This window comes from Eptatretus burgeri, chromosome 10, assembly GCF_056783735.1.
Source record: "Eptatretus burgeri isolate ZD-2024b chromosome 10, Ebu_testis_v1, whole genome shotgun sequence".
Lineage (NCBI taxonomy): Eukaryota > Metazoa > Chordata > Myxini > Myxiniformes > Myxinidae > Eptatretus > Eptatretus burgeri.
The window spans coordinates 59,233,364-59,247,443 of record NC_140970.1 but is presented as its reverse complement, the minus strand read 5'-3'; the positions used below and the strand labels follow the sequence as shown (position 1 = coordinate 59,247,443).

The 14,080-nt window shown below is 44.4% G+C and overlaps 1 protein-coding gene and 1 long non-coding RNA gene across 11 annotated transcripts in view; both read right to left on the bottom strand.

The window, feature by feature from the left end:
- Positions 1-14,080, bottom strand: part of RFC1 (replication factor C subunit 1) — a 191,305-nt gene that overhangs the window by 48,093 nt on the left and 129,132 nt on the right. For 9 of the 10 annotated variants that reach the window (XR_015062484.1, XM_085898573.1, XM_085898572.1 and 6 more), the window contains 2 exons: positions 7,197-7,410; positions 6,160-6,348 (listed from right to left, as the gene is read on the bottom strand). Coding sequence is in view for 9 of the 10 variants with exons in the window: in XM_085898573.1 (XP_085754699.1) it covers positions 6,160-6,348; positions 7,197-7,410 (403 nt within the window). In the remaining variant the exon portion in view is untranslated. Of the gene's footprint in view, positions 1-6,159; positions 6,349-7,182; positions 7,411-14,080 lie in introns of those variants that run through there. The other variant, XM_085898581.1, reaches the window with a different exon arrangement.
- LOC147018666 (uncharacterized) lies at positions 79-6,150 on the bottom strand. The gene is made up of 2 exons (XR_015062485.1): positions 5,775-6,150; positions 79-5,741 (listed from the first exon to the last, which is right to left on the bottom strand). It is a non-coding gene; the product is annotated as an uncharacterized LOC147018666 (long non-coding RNA).

Here is a 14,080-nt window from a genome sequence, read left to right as displayed (position 1 = left end):
TACAGCCACGCACGTACGGGCACGCGAAAGTGAAGGAATGGCCTGTGTGTTTGTTGTTTCTGGCACACGGTTTGAAAGTTTTTATTTTTTTTTTTTGCATGAACGGGCACGCACGTATGGGCACGCACGTACGGGCACGCGAGAGCGAAGGAACGGCCTGTGCGGTTGTTGTTTCTGGCACACAGTTTGAAAGTTTTTTTTTTTTTGCACGTACGGCCACGCACGTACGGGCACGCATGGGTAATAATAATAAGGATAAAATAAACCCATTACTCCCACTCCACAATGGCTGCTCTCGTAGGCAGCAGGTGTTTCTAGTTTTATAAAGCAATATTTCAAATCCATCTTCTTGTTTTTTTCCATTTGGTCAAACCCTTCCCTCGATGTATCTAAAGTCAATCACATTTGCCAAATCCTGCTGCGTTACAGGGTTAATCTGCATTTTACTAGAGAAAATTAGAAACTAATGACAGTAAAGTTTGTGGAGTAAGAGCCAGCATAGCCACAAGAGGAGACCTCAATGGATTTGAAATGGGTATAATTGTTGTTGCACGTTTGGCAGGTGCTTCAGTAATGAAGGCTGTGGAAATTGCTTATGCATCACGAGTAACTGTCTGAAAGGTGCCGTCAGCATGGGAGAAAGAAGGAAAGACGTCATCATCGAAGAGCAACAGTGGGCTCGAGAAGCATGATGCACGAGCATTAGTCTGGACTGCAAGGTGAAACAGGAGAGCAATGGTGGACGAACTGTTTGTGAAATTCAATGTGGGTCGTGAGCATCCTGTATCGTTGTAAACGATTAGAAGGGAACTTCTCAGGGTGGGATACCACAGCTGGGTTGCTATGCACAAACTGCTCATAACTCATGGCGACGCCTGTTTGCAAGTCAAGTGGTGCAAGGAGCATACGCAATGAACTGCCGAGCTGTGGAGGAATGTGCTATGGTCTGACAATTCATCCTTCACCATGTTCTCGATGAATGGACATGTCTGTGTAGGTGTTTCCAAAGCTCAGGAAACCTGGTTCCAAAATGCTGTGGGGCAGGTTTTCCTGGCATGGCCTGGGTCCACCCCTTCAATTGGAAGGCAGGGTTGATGTAGTGTGCTCGGTTACTGTCCTGAGCAATCATCTGCATCCCATGATGCAGCATTTCTTCGCTGCTGGGAGAGGTGTCTTTCAGGACAATAATGCTCTAATCCGCAAGGCACGTGTTGTCACCGGGTGGTTTGCGGAGAATGAAGACAAAGATATTTCTTCTATGGTCCTCCCAAATGTCAGACCTCAATCCCTTACAGCATTTGTGGGACTATCTGGAGTGGCACCTAAGACAGCAGTTTTCACCTCCATCAAACCAATGTGAACTGGAGGACTTATTTGTGGAAGAATGGCACCACATTCTTGCAGAACTATTCCAGACCTCGGTTGACTCCATGCCATGTCGTATCCATGCCGTCCTGAATATATGTGGTGGCCCAACCCCCCAAGTGACATTTTGTGTGCAGTTTCCATTTTTGTCCACTACCTGTAGCAGTGCACTGTAGTAATTTGTTGTTTAATGCGTTTAATTTAATAAAAATGTCAAACCTTCTGAAATTTACAGGAGAATAACTGGTTGAGTTGAGTAATGCTATTCTCAGAGAAAAAGTTCATTTGAAGAGGTTAGCCTTGAATAGCACAAAACAGTTGAACTGCTTAAGAGTAAAGTGTCTTCCTTGCTATGTAAAAACTGACACTGGCATCTTGTTCGTAACGTGACCTGTTCCCATGAGAAAGTGGCAGATGAAACAAAACCCCTGTACTAGTGCTCTTTATGGATTATAGAGTTGCTAGTAGTTTGGGCAAAAGAGAAAACAGGCTGAACCGGTATGGGGGTTATAGCACAAGGATGAACAATGAAAGACATCGTGCAGGGGGTTCTGCATTACTGAGTGTTACAACTGCATTGAAAGAGGTGGCTAACTGCCAGTCCGACATGCGGTAACGTAATAGCAGAAATAAGACGTATGCCATATAAGAAGTGTCGCTTCACCGAGTTTTGCACCTATATTGAAAGAGGTTGCTCATTCACTACCACTCCAGTCTAGAAACACTTATTGACAAAAAAGTGCCAAAGTCTCCCTTTAAAACACCCATCTGTTGGCATCTTTGTTTTCAAGACATTCTTTTACAACTGCAAAGAAGGAGCAGATTTTTTTCAGGGGTGGGGGTGGAGAGGTGGGGGATGAGGTGCATTGGATAATGCACTCCCACTCTCCAAAAGTACACAAAATGTAATTCCCTCCTCCCCCTCTGCCCCCCCCCCATTTCCTGGTTTGATACTCAACCTCACACCAGGGAAGAAAAATAAAGTGCAATTTCCACCAACCCACACCAACTTTTTTTTCTGCCCGAGAAAGACTGAATGAATGAAACAGTTTTGCACACTGAACCTTCGTACAATTTCTTCTTCATCTCGGTGATCAAAAGCTCGCTTACAGTGCTTAGTGTTACTCGACAGATCACGGAGGTGATCACAGCATCATCATCAGTGTTTATAATGGAGAAGAATCTCTTGGAAATTGGTTCATGGTGGTGGTGCCATCTTGTGGACAATGCTGCAGATTGACAGATTTGTTGATGCATGTGATTCGGCTGTCTTCGGAATGCCTGAAGACATTGAATAAATATTCTGTGGACATGCATGTCTAATGACAGGATGACTGGCCTGCTCTCACGTGAACACCATGGCATGGACAGTGACGTACTGCGCTGAAGGTGTTTGCTCATAAGCACACACTCATGAAGAGTGAATCAACGGTGTTACTGAACTGGAGAAGAACAAGATGATTCGACGGTAATAATCCTTCATTTTGTCTTTATTTCAAAGCATCATTGTACGTTCATCTGCCCTTCGATACCTCCCCTGAAGCCTGTCTATACTCCAAATCAGTTCAGGGTTTCAGGTGACTTCATGCGTGATGCTGGTTCAAGAGTTACACCCTCCAGCTCATCAAAGCGAGGTTTCCTGGACCAGATCTGTTCTGTTTTATTTTCATTCCTGTGTTGCGGTTGTGTTTTCGTCCAATTTTCGTGTCAAACCGTACCTAGTTGTGTTGAATTGTAAAATTTGTGTCGTTGTTAAAGTCTGGCCTATCCTTAAGCTTAGATAGTTGGCATGTTGTTTCCGTCTCTGCTTTGACCCCCACATGCTTCATTTTTGCTTCCTTTCTCGCAAGTATTGTCATTTATGATCTCTCAACTTGATTCTGTTCCAACAATAAAAGCTCTTCTTCACCACCACCCCCCCCACCCCAACACTCCTCCCCCCAAAAAACACAAACTCAATTTGCCATGCACAATTCCTCCTTAATTCATGATTACTTATATTTTCAATCTCCTCAAAATTAATCTTCACTTAATGAAACATTTCTTACTTTAAAAGCTCTTCATAACATCAAAAAAAAAACAAACATTTTAAAATGGCCACTCTCCGAACTACTCTAATAGGTAGAGTACAACCCATACATTCTTGTTTTTCTTCATCAAAATATGTTCCTTCTCTTCTTTTTCACAAAGCTTATTTCCCAAAACATTTTCACCGTTTTGGTTTCTCAAAGTATCCAACTCCACCTCGGTAAGGGATCACGATTCATGGGCCAAGTTGTGAAGCTTTGTTGTTCTCATATTTTTATTCCGAGGGTTCTTTTCAGGATCGTCAATAAACCCCGGACAGCCTCAAATTCTAGTTTGTTTGAAGTAATTTTCCAAGAGATAGTTTTTAATCTCTCATTGAGGTTCTTTACCATTCCCATTGCTCCAATTATCACTGGTACAATTTTGGCGCTCTTCAGCTTCGACGTTCTTTTGAATTCATTTTTCAGATCTTGGTAATTGGTAATTTTTTTTTTTTTGATTTCCATGCTATTATTACAGAAGTCACTGCACACTGACACCTCAATTAGCAATGTCGTCTTTACATTTTGGTAACTGAGTCATATGTCCACTCGCAATGCTTTATTTTCTATGTTCATGCTTGATGGCATCATTAGGTCGTATGTGAGCACTATGTCCTCATTTTCAACTATTGCTTTTGGTTCATGCTTTCATTATTTGGATTACTCTTCATATTTTGTTGGAGTTTTTTGTGTACAGCTGTTCTGACATGAGCTTTTCACATCCCGAGAGGTGGTGACTCATGATTTCTGTTTCTACCTTGCAGAACCTACACCTATTCGATAGACTAAGACCCAACATCTTCAAGCCATTTTCATGTCCTTTGTCTTGGGCATTTATTTGGATTTGCTATCCATGCCTTTTTTGAATCTTCATGCTCTTTTGTTGTTCTCCCAATTGCCGGTGTAGATTTGTTGATATTTTGTTTTATATTTTACATTTGTCTTCTTTGCAAACATCAGGGCTGTATTTGTTGCTGTTTCAATGTTGTATGCAGCATCTTCTGTTCACAACTGTTCTTGGAAATGTTTTGCGAGGTGAGTTAGGGATACCTTTCCTGGCTTGTTGTCTTCACCTTTCTGTACAAATTGGATTCGGTAGTCTGTTGAGTTTTTCACATACTCAGCCAATCACGCACTCATCATTCTGTGCACTTGGTTGAGCTCCATCAGGTTGCTTCGCTCTTGGCTCGGCAGGTAGATTCTCGGTATGCACCTGTTTTTGTGGAACATTTTGTGGATAGTGAGGAATCTCCTTGTTTTGGTACAGATCAAGCTAATTGATTTCGATTGTGGGCAGTTTATTATTTTGCAACTATATTGGAACACTGATTCTGCAAGTTGATTTAGTTTCTTAGTGAGAGGTATGTTTTCAGGGTTAGTCTCGTTCTAAGCAGGTATTCCTTGGCAATTGTTTTGCACATTTGTTTGTGACATATTTGGTAACTCTCTTTTACTCCAAGGTATTTGTATGATGCTTAATTTTCTAGCTTATGTATTGTTGTTCTTAAGTCGATATTTGTTGTCTATTTTTGATGGTTTAACCGCTACGAATGTGAACCGATTACATTTATCTTGGCCAAATTCCATCTCAATGTCCTTATATTAGCTTTAGTTGTTCTGCCATTTTTTTTGTCATTCGGTACGTAGGGCTATACAGGAGATATATCATCCATATTAGGTAGATGTGCTAACTTTCCTGGTTCTTAGGACATTCTTCTGTTGGATATTAGAGGGTATCAGTGTCATTTCTCATTAATGAGGTTACTCTGTGTGTCCAGAGCCAGAGAAAATAGGAGGGGTGGGGGGGGGTGGTGGGTGGAAGGCTGTCACTCAGGAATATACTGCTTCATGTCTGGCAATGGCCTGACACATTTGAGCACTCCTGGTATTTCAATATTTCCTTCTCAGTGCTGTAATATCAATGTGGTATTCGAGAGCTCCATTGCTTTTTCAATCAGTTTGATAATGTGGGGATTGATGCTGTACAATTGCATGCATTTTATCAAATGGGTGTTGATCTGGTACTCCACGCAGTGGTTACGTTATGGTCAATGACAAACTTGGACTTGACTTATCTCAACGGGCTATCAGATTGTGACGCCCCAATGAGGTCTCTGCAGAGCGGCAACCTCAATCACTTGCCAATAATAGTGTTATCTGATGTCCTTACAATAATCTCTTACACTTATTTTGTACTTGTACTTATGTCCTTGTACTTACCATAACCATTGTTTGCGTCGTGGTATATTATGTATTTCATGATCCACGAATATGCATCTCTAACCCTGTGCACTTTGCCCCATCCCACTGTACTGTAGCAAGTAACTCATCCCACTGTACTTTTACATCCCACTGTAGCAAGGATGACCACAAGTCCATTTGGTCATCAATGGGCTGATGAATTGCCTCCAGTGTCTTTCAGGGAGTGTCTTGCCTGCAATTGATGAATTCCAGTGTCTTTCAGGGAGTGGACATAGGCTAAACGTTATGATGTGGCATGATCAATGTGTAACGTAAAAACAAATGGCAGTTTCTAGCTTTGGAACGAAAGAGGGGGACCCCTTGTGCAACAAAACTCAGCTGCAGCCCACCACCCTGGGTGGAGCCAGGCCTTTTCATAAACGCAACCGCAATTTTTTTGACATTTCCATTATGGGATAACTGTGCCATTTTTGCCATAAATAAATGGATTGACACTAAGAAGGCTAATGGAATAACAGCCTACCTTCACCATGCCATCAGTTTCCACGTCACATTCATCTTCGGTGCTGTCGCCCGACATCCTTTCGTCTCCGACCCACTCCTCGCCATCTATTGGTGCAGAACCTTTCCGGCTCTTTTTAGCAACCACTGAGAGAGCATATGGTGCAAGGTGTGGCTCTTTATTATATGCTCTGGTTAGGGCTGCTTTTACCTGTTTAAAGGGAAGATTATGAACAATAAACCCATACCTGTTATGCCTTACCAAAAGCCATGCATCACTGATCACAAATGATAAGTTGAACTCAAAAAGAAACTGAATGAGTACAGTTTTCAACAAAGTAATGAATTACATCACACATGCTGTGACCGTGTTCCGGTCAGCATGGCTTTGGATAAGAAAGGTATGATTTAAATGAGATGATTACAGTGTGTGACAAGAGGGAGACTTTATTCTAGCTCCTCCATGAGCTTCGACATTGCATACAACAAAATAAACAATCCAGTTGTATGTTTCAGCCACTGTGTGGCCTTTATCCTGGACCAAGCAAAACATATCCGATTTTCATCTATGTTGACGAGATGAGATCTACCATACTCTTTAACGAGCATTGGTGCTGCGGAAGTAGTTTATAGGCAAGGGTTATATTGGATGGTTAGCATTGCCCTCCCAGCAGTAGCTAGGGCAGGAATTTGGAATTTGTTCATGGTTCTGGTGATAGCTCACCGACTCTTTACGAAGGACACCATGGGATCTTTAACGTCCACCAACTAATGTTGGCACACAGGACACCCAGTTTAATGTCCATCCGAGAGAGGGTGCATACATCGATGCATCGCTGTGCATGCAAAACACTAGTATGACAGTTTATAACTGGGTCAGGAGTCAAACCCAGGCTGGACAGCACATAGGTGAGTGTGCATACCTCGAAGCTATCCTGCCAGCCTTTCATTTATCCCACCAGAGAATAATAAGTTGTGTTAAACTGCAATACCCTTCACATTGTAGTTCATAAGCCACTTCGCAGGACTTTATATTATTGTATACCTGCCCGTTTTCACCTTCGGTTCAAGCTGTGCCATAGGATCAGGCCTTCCGGGAAAAGTTGTCAGCTCCATTAGGTTGTCGACATCCTCCTTTGTTAGGTGGTAAGACGCCATGAAATTCAGTGTGTCCCGGACGCCGTCGGATCCCCGTGTGACTAATGGCGCAGCCAGAGTGTGTCGCAAATAGCCAGCATAGTCCAACACAATGGCACGGCGATCTGAGTGTGTGCTGCAGAGAAACCACCACAATGCATTTTAGATTTTACAAATCAAAACAGCTTATCTTAGTTCTTGGAAATGGAGCCTTGCAATTCCACCAAGATGCTTATCATCGTGTGTTGGAAAGACGCTGGGAGTGACACTTTTAAGCACGAGTTGCTGATGTTATGTTCAACATGAGTAGTGTTGGTAATTGATGGGGAAGTGAAAATGACATCCAAAAGGTTGTTGGTTAAAATCCAATTGGAATGCAGCAGTGTTGAGGACTTGGATTTTAAGGTACTGGAAAGAGGTCATCTCATTAAAGTTACCATATCACAATGATAAGTTCAACATAAACCCAGTAGTTTCATTAATCCATCCATTGGGACCATACTCTGTACAGAGTGTTGGTGCTGCCAAAGCAGTCTCCTGGGCTATTGAGCACAATCCTGGACTGGTCGTCACTCCGACGCGGTTTACTCGAATGGCTCAATCACCCCAGCAAACTGGTACTCATTTTGCCGACCTCGGAAGGATGATAGGCCGAGTCAACCCCACCTGGTATTAATTTAATGGCTGAGCGGAATTTGAACTCAGGACCCGAGGATCCCAAGCTCACCACCATAACCATTAAGCAAACACCAAGTATAGTTTCATTAATGACCTTAAACAAGGTGGTAGTTCATTTGTCTATGCATATCATGTTGTCCACACATTGGGATGGGGACTTGTGCTGCAAATCTGCATTACAAGCTTTATTTATTTATTTATTCATTTACTTACTCAAATGCAGCATATGACTGCTTGGCTGCAAAATTTTCTGGGGGCACAGCCGTGCCGATGATGCAATACCCCGTTACCAGTAAGCTGGTACTCATTTTTCTGACCTTAGAAGGGTGACCTTGGATGATCATCAAGCTGAGTCAACCCCACCTAGTGTTAATTCAATGATGGGACAGAGCCTTGAACTCAAGACTGGGATCTTAAGCCAGCCACCATAATCATTAACCCAACAGGCTTGCATTACAAGCTATTCTGAACTCAGGGAGCATGGAGAGAAATGTCAGCAGAAAAAAGCTAGTGATAATGGAACAGTGATGTCTCTGACAAATAAAAGGAAAGATAATCACATAATGTCAGCAAGTTTGGCAGAATGGCAAAATAATGGTACAATCATGCAACTTCTTTTATTAAATTTATCAAAATTCAGAAACATCAAGAGAGGATGATACATTATGCACAATAAAACTCGGAATAAAAATGTTTGATGGACAGAATGAAGATAGAGTGGATTAGTTAGCCTGATTACCGTCACTGACTTCCCAAGATTGATGGATTCAATCAGGGCAGCCAACCGTCAACACCTGTACCGAGCAAATAATCTTCCAATAAATGCACTTCCATTGAGAGTTGGCAAAAATGAATTGTATTTTATGGTGTGACCAACTTTTTCATGCAAAACAGTAGATATCAGTTTTGGAATGCTATCCTGCAATTTCTGGATAAATTCCATTGGGAGGTTGTTCCATGCATTCTGCAATGCTTCCCATAATTCATCATTTTATTTTGGTTGTTTTTCATTTTTCTTCCTATTAAAATAATCCCAGACAGCTTGGATGATAAGGCCAGTACTTTGATTGGGCCATTCTTTCCCACTGATCATCATCCCAACTCTTATGTTCTTGGACAAATTTCAGTCTCTTGACTGTTACTTTTATGCAGAAATAGATTTCTGACAGTAACTCAATCATTCATGGAGACCCCTTTTGAAAAGAGACCTTCTGACAGTAGAAAAGTCCACTTGAATTCCTGATGTCTGTGCCAGTTCTGGTGAAAGTTCAGCACATGATTTTCATTTCTATTTGGAAAGGAACTTATCTTTAAGTATTGCTTACCTGTTTTGCTGAGTTTCTTTGGGCTTACATTCCCGTTTTCTATCTTTAACTTCTCCGGTCTCATGATGCTTCTGTATTGTTGCTTGAATGACATCGCGGAAATACCTACTTTGTGGGATATTTCTCACTGGGAATTGCCTTCTTTCTTGGTGTAAAACTATTATTTTGAGTCTCGTCGAGTTTGATATACCGTATTGGACATGGTCTGGATTTATATCACCTGCAAGAGAGAAGTTGGTGCAAAAAATGCGGTGGCCTCAGACTTTTGCACAGGACTATCTTTTTCGGGTGCCCTCTTAGGCACCAATTTTTTGCACTTCTGATTTTTTTTGGGGGGGTGACTGAAAAAAAAATTGTAAAACTTATTTTGTGCGATATTCAAAGTTGGAAAAATAGATATTTATGCACACACTGATCATTGAAAAGTCCAAACCATCAATCAGCAATTTTTAAAGAACAGCGAGAGAAAATGTTCACTTCATAGAGTGAGACAGAAAAAAATAATTTCAAAATGTTCAGACCACCTCAAAGCTAATCTATTCCTTCATACCCCACATAATAGATATGACGTGTCTTTTTCGGATTTCCTCATTATAAAGAAGCGAAATTTGCAATTAAAAGTCAAAATCATCTTCTTTTTCAGATTAGCCATGATGTCACACCCAGAAGTAGACCACGAGATACGTACTGTGTACGGGTTATATTGCCGATCAACCTGCTGGAACCACGAGGCATGTGGTCGGCCCATTGGCCTACTCCACTCACGAGGCTCCCTCGCTGAGAAAATCTGATGAGTAGGATCAGCATCAGGAAAATGAGCAACATGTCCATACAGTCGCAGGTGACGCTCAAGGACGATGCAGGTAACAAACCTAATTTGAGTCTCCATCAGCAACCGCTCGTTGGACAAAAAGTCCGACCAGCAATAGCGAAGTATTCTCTGAAGAGACCTGGTGCCAAAGGAATTAAGTATCCGTCTCAGATCCCTGGTTAGAATCAGTCTCACATCCGCGGAGCAAGACTGGAAGCACCAAGGGCCTCAAGACTCGGACTTTCGTCCTCTTGCACAGGTACCGACAGCGCAACACCCCATGATCCAGTGAATCCATGACTCCCCAGGCCCGATCCAGATGTCTATTGACAACTGGGTCACAGCCAACAGAGACACGAATATCAATGCCAAGGAAAGTGAATCTCTCCGTGACCTCAACATCCTCAACACAAATAGGTACAAACAATATAGCAGCATCCAAGATGTCACTGAAAGCCTGGATCTTAGTTTTTGACGCAGGAAACCCGTAATCCCAGCGGCTCCGACTCCTCATTCAGCACTACGAGGGCCCCCAAAAGGATATCCAGAGCCTCTGCAAAGATGACTGCATCTTTTGCAAAATCAAGGTCAGAGATCTTGACATTCCCAAAGGATCCACTGCAGCTTGACCTCGCCGACATCCTCCCCGGAATCCAATCCACACAAGCGCTGAAAAGTGTGGGGGCCAGGACACACCCCTGGCAAACTCGAGCAACAACTGGAAATACGTCAGAGATGGTATTATTGAAGATTCGGCGGCACTTAACAGCACCGCTGTCTCAGGAGTTATAACGCCGGCTAGTTCGGCACAGGTCTCGGGTCACGTGCCTCGGATCACGATACCAAAGTACACCTGGGCTTTGCCAGCTGGGGATATAGACCCCGGCGACAGACTGGGTTTGTCAGGGAGTGAGCAAAGTCTGCCAGTCTGTAGCCTGTTTGGTTTTATTTACAAGTCGAGCGATTGTCTCTCAGCGCGGCACGAATAAATTCAAGGCAGCAACTTTCTTATGAATCAGCCAGATTTATTGGAGACACATCGGGGAAACACGACACAAGCAAAGCATTCACGACAATGTTATAACTAATCCATAACCCGCTCTTAACTAGGGAGCTACGGATATGGGTTTTGAAGGGAACCCTAGCGAGATGAACCTTAGGCCTGGATGACATGCAGCCAAGATGCAGACAAGACACAGAGTACTTGGTGATGCATCATGGACGAGAGGGAAAGTGTCAAAGGCATGAATGCAGCTCGTGAGAAGCCGATGTCAACGGATTCGAGCGCCCAGCTCAAGCATTCCGCGTGGCAAGATGGCGGCGACGGCCTCCTTTTGTCGCACCGCTCACGCACCAGCCTCGGCGGGTCCAGCCGCCGTAAGGTCGACGGCACAGGAGAGAAAGATCTATTGTGTGTTCCAGCTGGTTTCACACAAGGTCCAGTATGTGAATCCAGGCCTGGCCCAGACACCAGACTAGGCCAATCCCGGTGTTGGGATTCCGCAGGCGGATCGATGGGATGAAAGACGTGCCGAGCCGTGCAGGGAGTCAGGACAGAGGCTCCATGACTGGACTCGAGATGAACCTGTGGATGACCTCAGGCTAGATCCATAACCGAGGAGGAACAGCCGACCAAACCACTCCTCATGAAGCAGATCGCAGACTCACAAAGCAGCCCGTTCCAGACCGACACAGCAGTCCCTTCCTTTGCTTTTTGGGGCCGGCCTTTTGGACCGCCTCTGGGGACCCGTGATTGGTCCATCGTTCGAGATTGCAGCAGCTCTCCTCCAATGGGTTGCTGGCACGTCTTGTTGACTGACTGTGAGGGTGCCGGGGGGGGCTGGTTAGGAGGAGGGGAGCAAGAAGGAGGGGGCCTCTCTGTGCACCACCACTGTATGAACAATGGACAGCCTGCTACACCTCCCGACACACATGTAACGCCCCATTACCAAACTGCCTGGCTAAACATGCATTTAAGGGGGGGGGGGATCTGGGCTAATCCTATATTTAGTAACCCACTAAGGGCCCATTTCCGCAACAGTATCACCATACCTCACAGCACTCTCAGAACCGGAGTATAGTTCAGACATCAGATTGATTAGTTTTGGTGGCACCCCACAAAGACCAAGAATCCTTCAGAGGGCATCCCAATTCACTGTATTGAATGCTTTGTAGAGATCAACATCAGCTGCAAGCAGCCCTTGCCAAAACTCTCGTCTGCATTTGGTGAGGACCCGAAGAGCAAGGATATGGTCAATCGTTGACATCTTTAGTGTAAAGCCTGACTGCTCTAGGTGCTGGTGCTTAGGCCTCAGTCTCATTTGCTCTACGGCGAGGATAAGGCGGCCGTACGCCCTCTCAATTGACAGAAACGTGCGGCGGCCGCAGAGAAACTGAGGTGGCGTCAGGGAGGCCCAACGCCGTTTGGCTATATTTTACAGGCCGTAGGGTCGCCGTGGAATGAAATCGCGGAGTTATAACTTTTTTTCATTTCTACGCTCGCCGTAGCAATTAGACAAGCCAAGCTATGATGTAGATGTGTTCCACGTCGACCGTACATAGGGCGTGCGGTGGGCTTGCGTTTTCCGTGCGGCTGCCGTAAGCTCTTCTCAATGAAAAATGAATTTTCCCAACCCCCAAAAAATTACGGCGGCCGTACTCTTTACACGGTCGCCGTACGGTGGCCTTGCGGTCTGTGTGACTACCTGTGGGCAACGCAAGGTCGACGCACGGTTCCCCTATGCCCGCCCTTCTCCTACGTACGGCCTCCGTGGCAGTCTGCGTCGACCGTGCGTCCACCGTACGCTACCGCAAGAGATCGGAGTATAGTTGTTTGCCTATACACAGTGGTGCCCCCAGAATCCGAATTTAATTCGTTCCTGGAGGTTGTTCGGATTGCAAAAAGTTCGGATTCAAAAAATATTTTCCCAATAAGAAATAATGGAAAGTGAATTAATCCGTTCGTGGACCCAAAGAAAACCCACTTTCAAGACACTTTAAACTGAAATTCCCCATGTTTAAGGTAAATTAAGATGAGTAAATGACCTTCGGTGGCAGTGTATTGCATGTAAACTGGTACAATCACCACACCCAAAGGCCCACACACGCTCGAGCTCCGGCCTGGGTTTCGATCGCTCGCGCACTCTGCGAGAGCGCTGCCCCCAGGGTACATCAAACATGATGCCCCCAGAACCACAATCACTTTCATCAAACGCATCTGGCTGACGTCATCATGGATATTAAAAATTACAACCGGTTTTGCTGTGAAATTCAATCCTTGCCCGACCACCGTCACACCACGTGATCGGATTGCTTTTTTTCTTAATAATTAAAACACAAGATTAAAAAAAAAAAAATGAAGGTGAAAACACGAGGTGAGGCCTAAGTCACATTTGGCTCGGCGCCCAGCGGGTCTACAAACTGTAAGGACACTCGCAATTATAAAGCGGCCGCAGTATTTCCACGGTCACACAATGTAGCAGTCACACATGTTTTTCTTTTTCGGGTAGCCACACGGCGTGTTTATAAATTGTGGAGACCGAAAACGTGGGGGTGCCGTAATTTTTTGGGGGTTGGGAAAATTCATTTTTCATTAAGAAGAGCTTACGGCAGCCACACGGAAAACGCAAACCCACCGTACGCCCGATGTACGGTCGACATGGAACACATCAACGTCACAGCTTGGCTTTGTCGAATTGCTACGTCGAGAATAGAAATGAAAAAAGTTATAACTCCGCAGTTATAATTCCACGGCGCCCCTACGGCCTGTAAAATATAGCCAAACGGCGTAGGGCCACCCTAAGGCCACCTCAGTTTCTCTGCGGCCGCCGCACGTTTCTGTCAATTCAGAGGGTGTACGGCCGCCTTATCCTCGCCGTAGCAAATGTGACTGAGTACTTCCACCGACGAACTGAATGAACAAAGCGTGAAGATGCGGGTCGAACAGGTGGGGGAGACACGTGAACAAACATGAACGCTACGTTTAGTTCGGT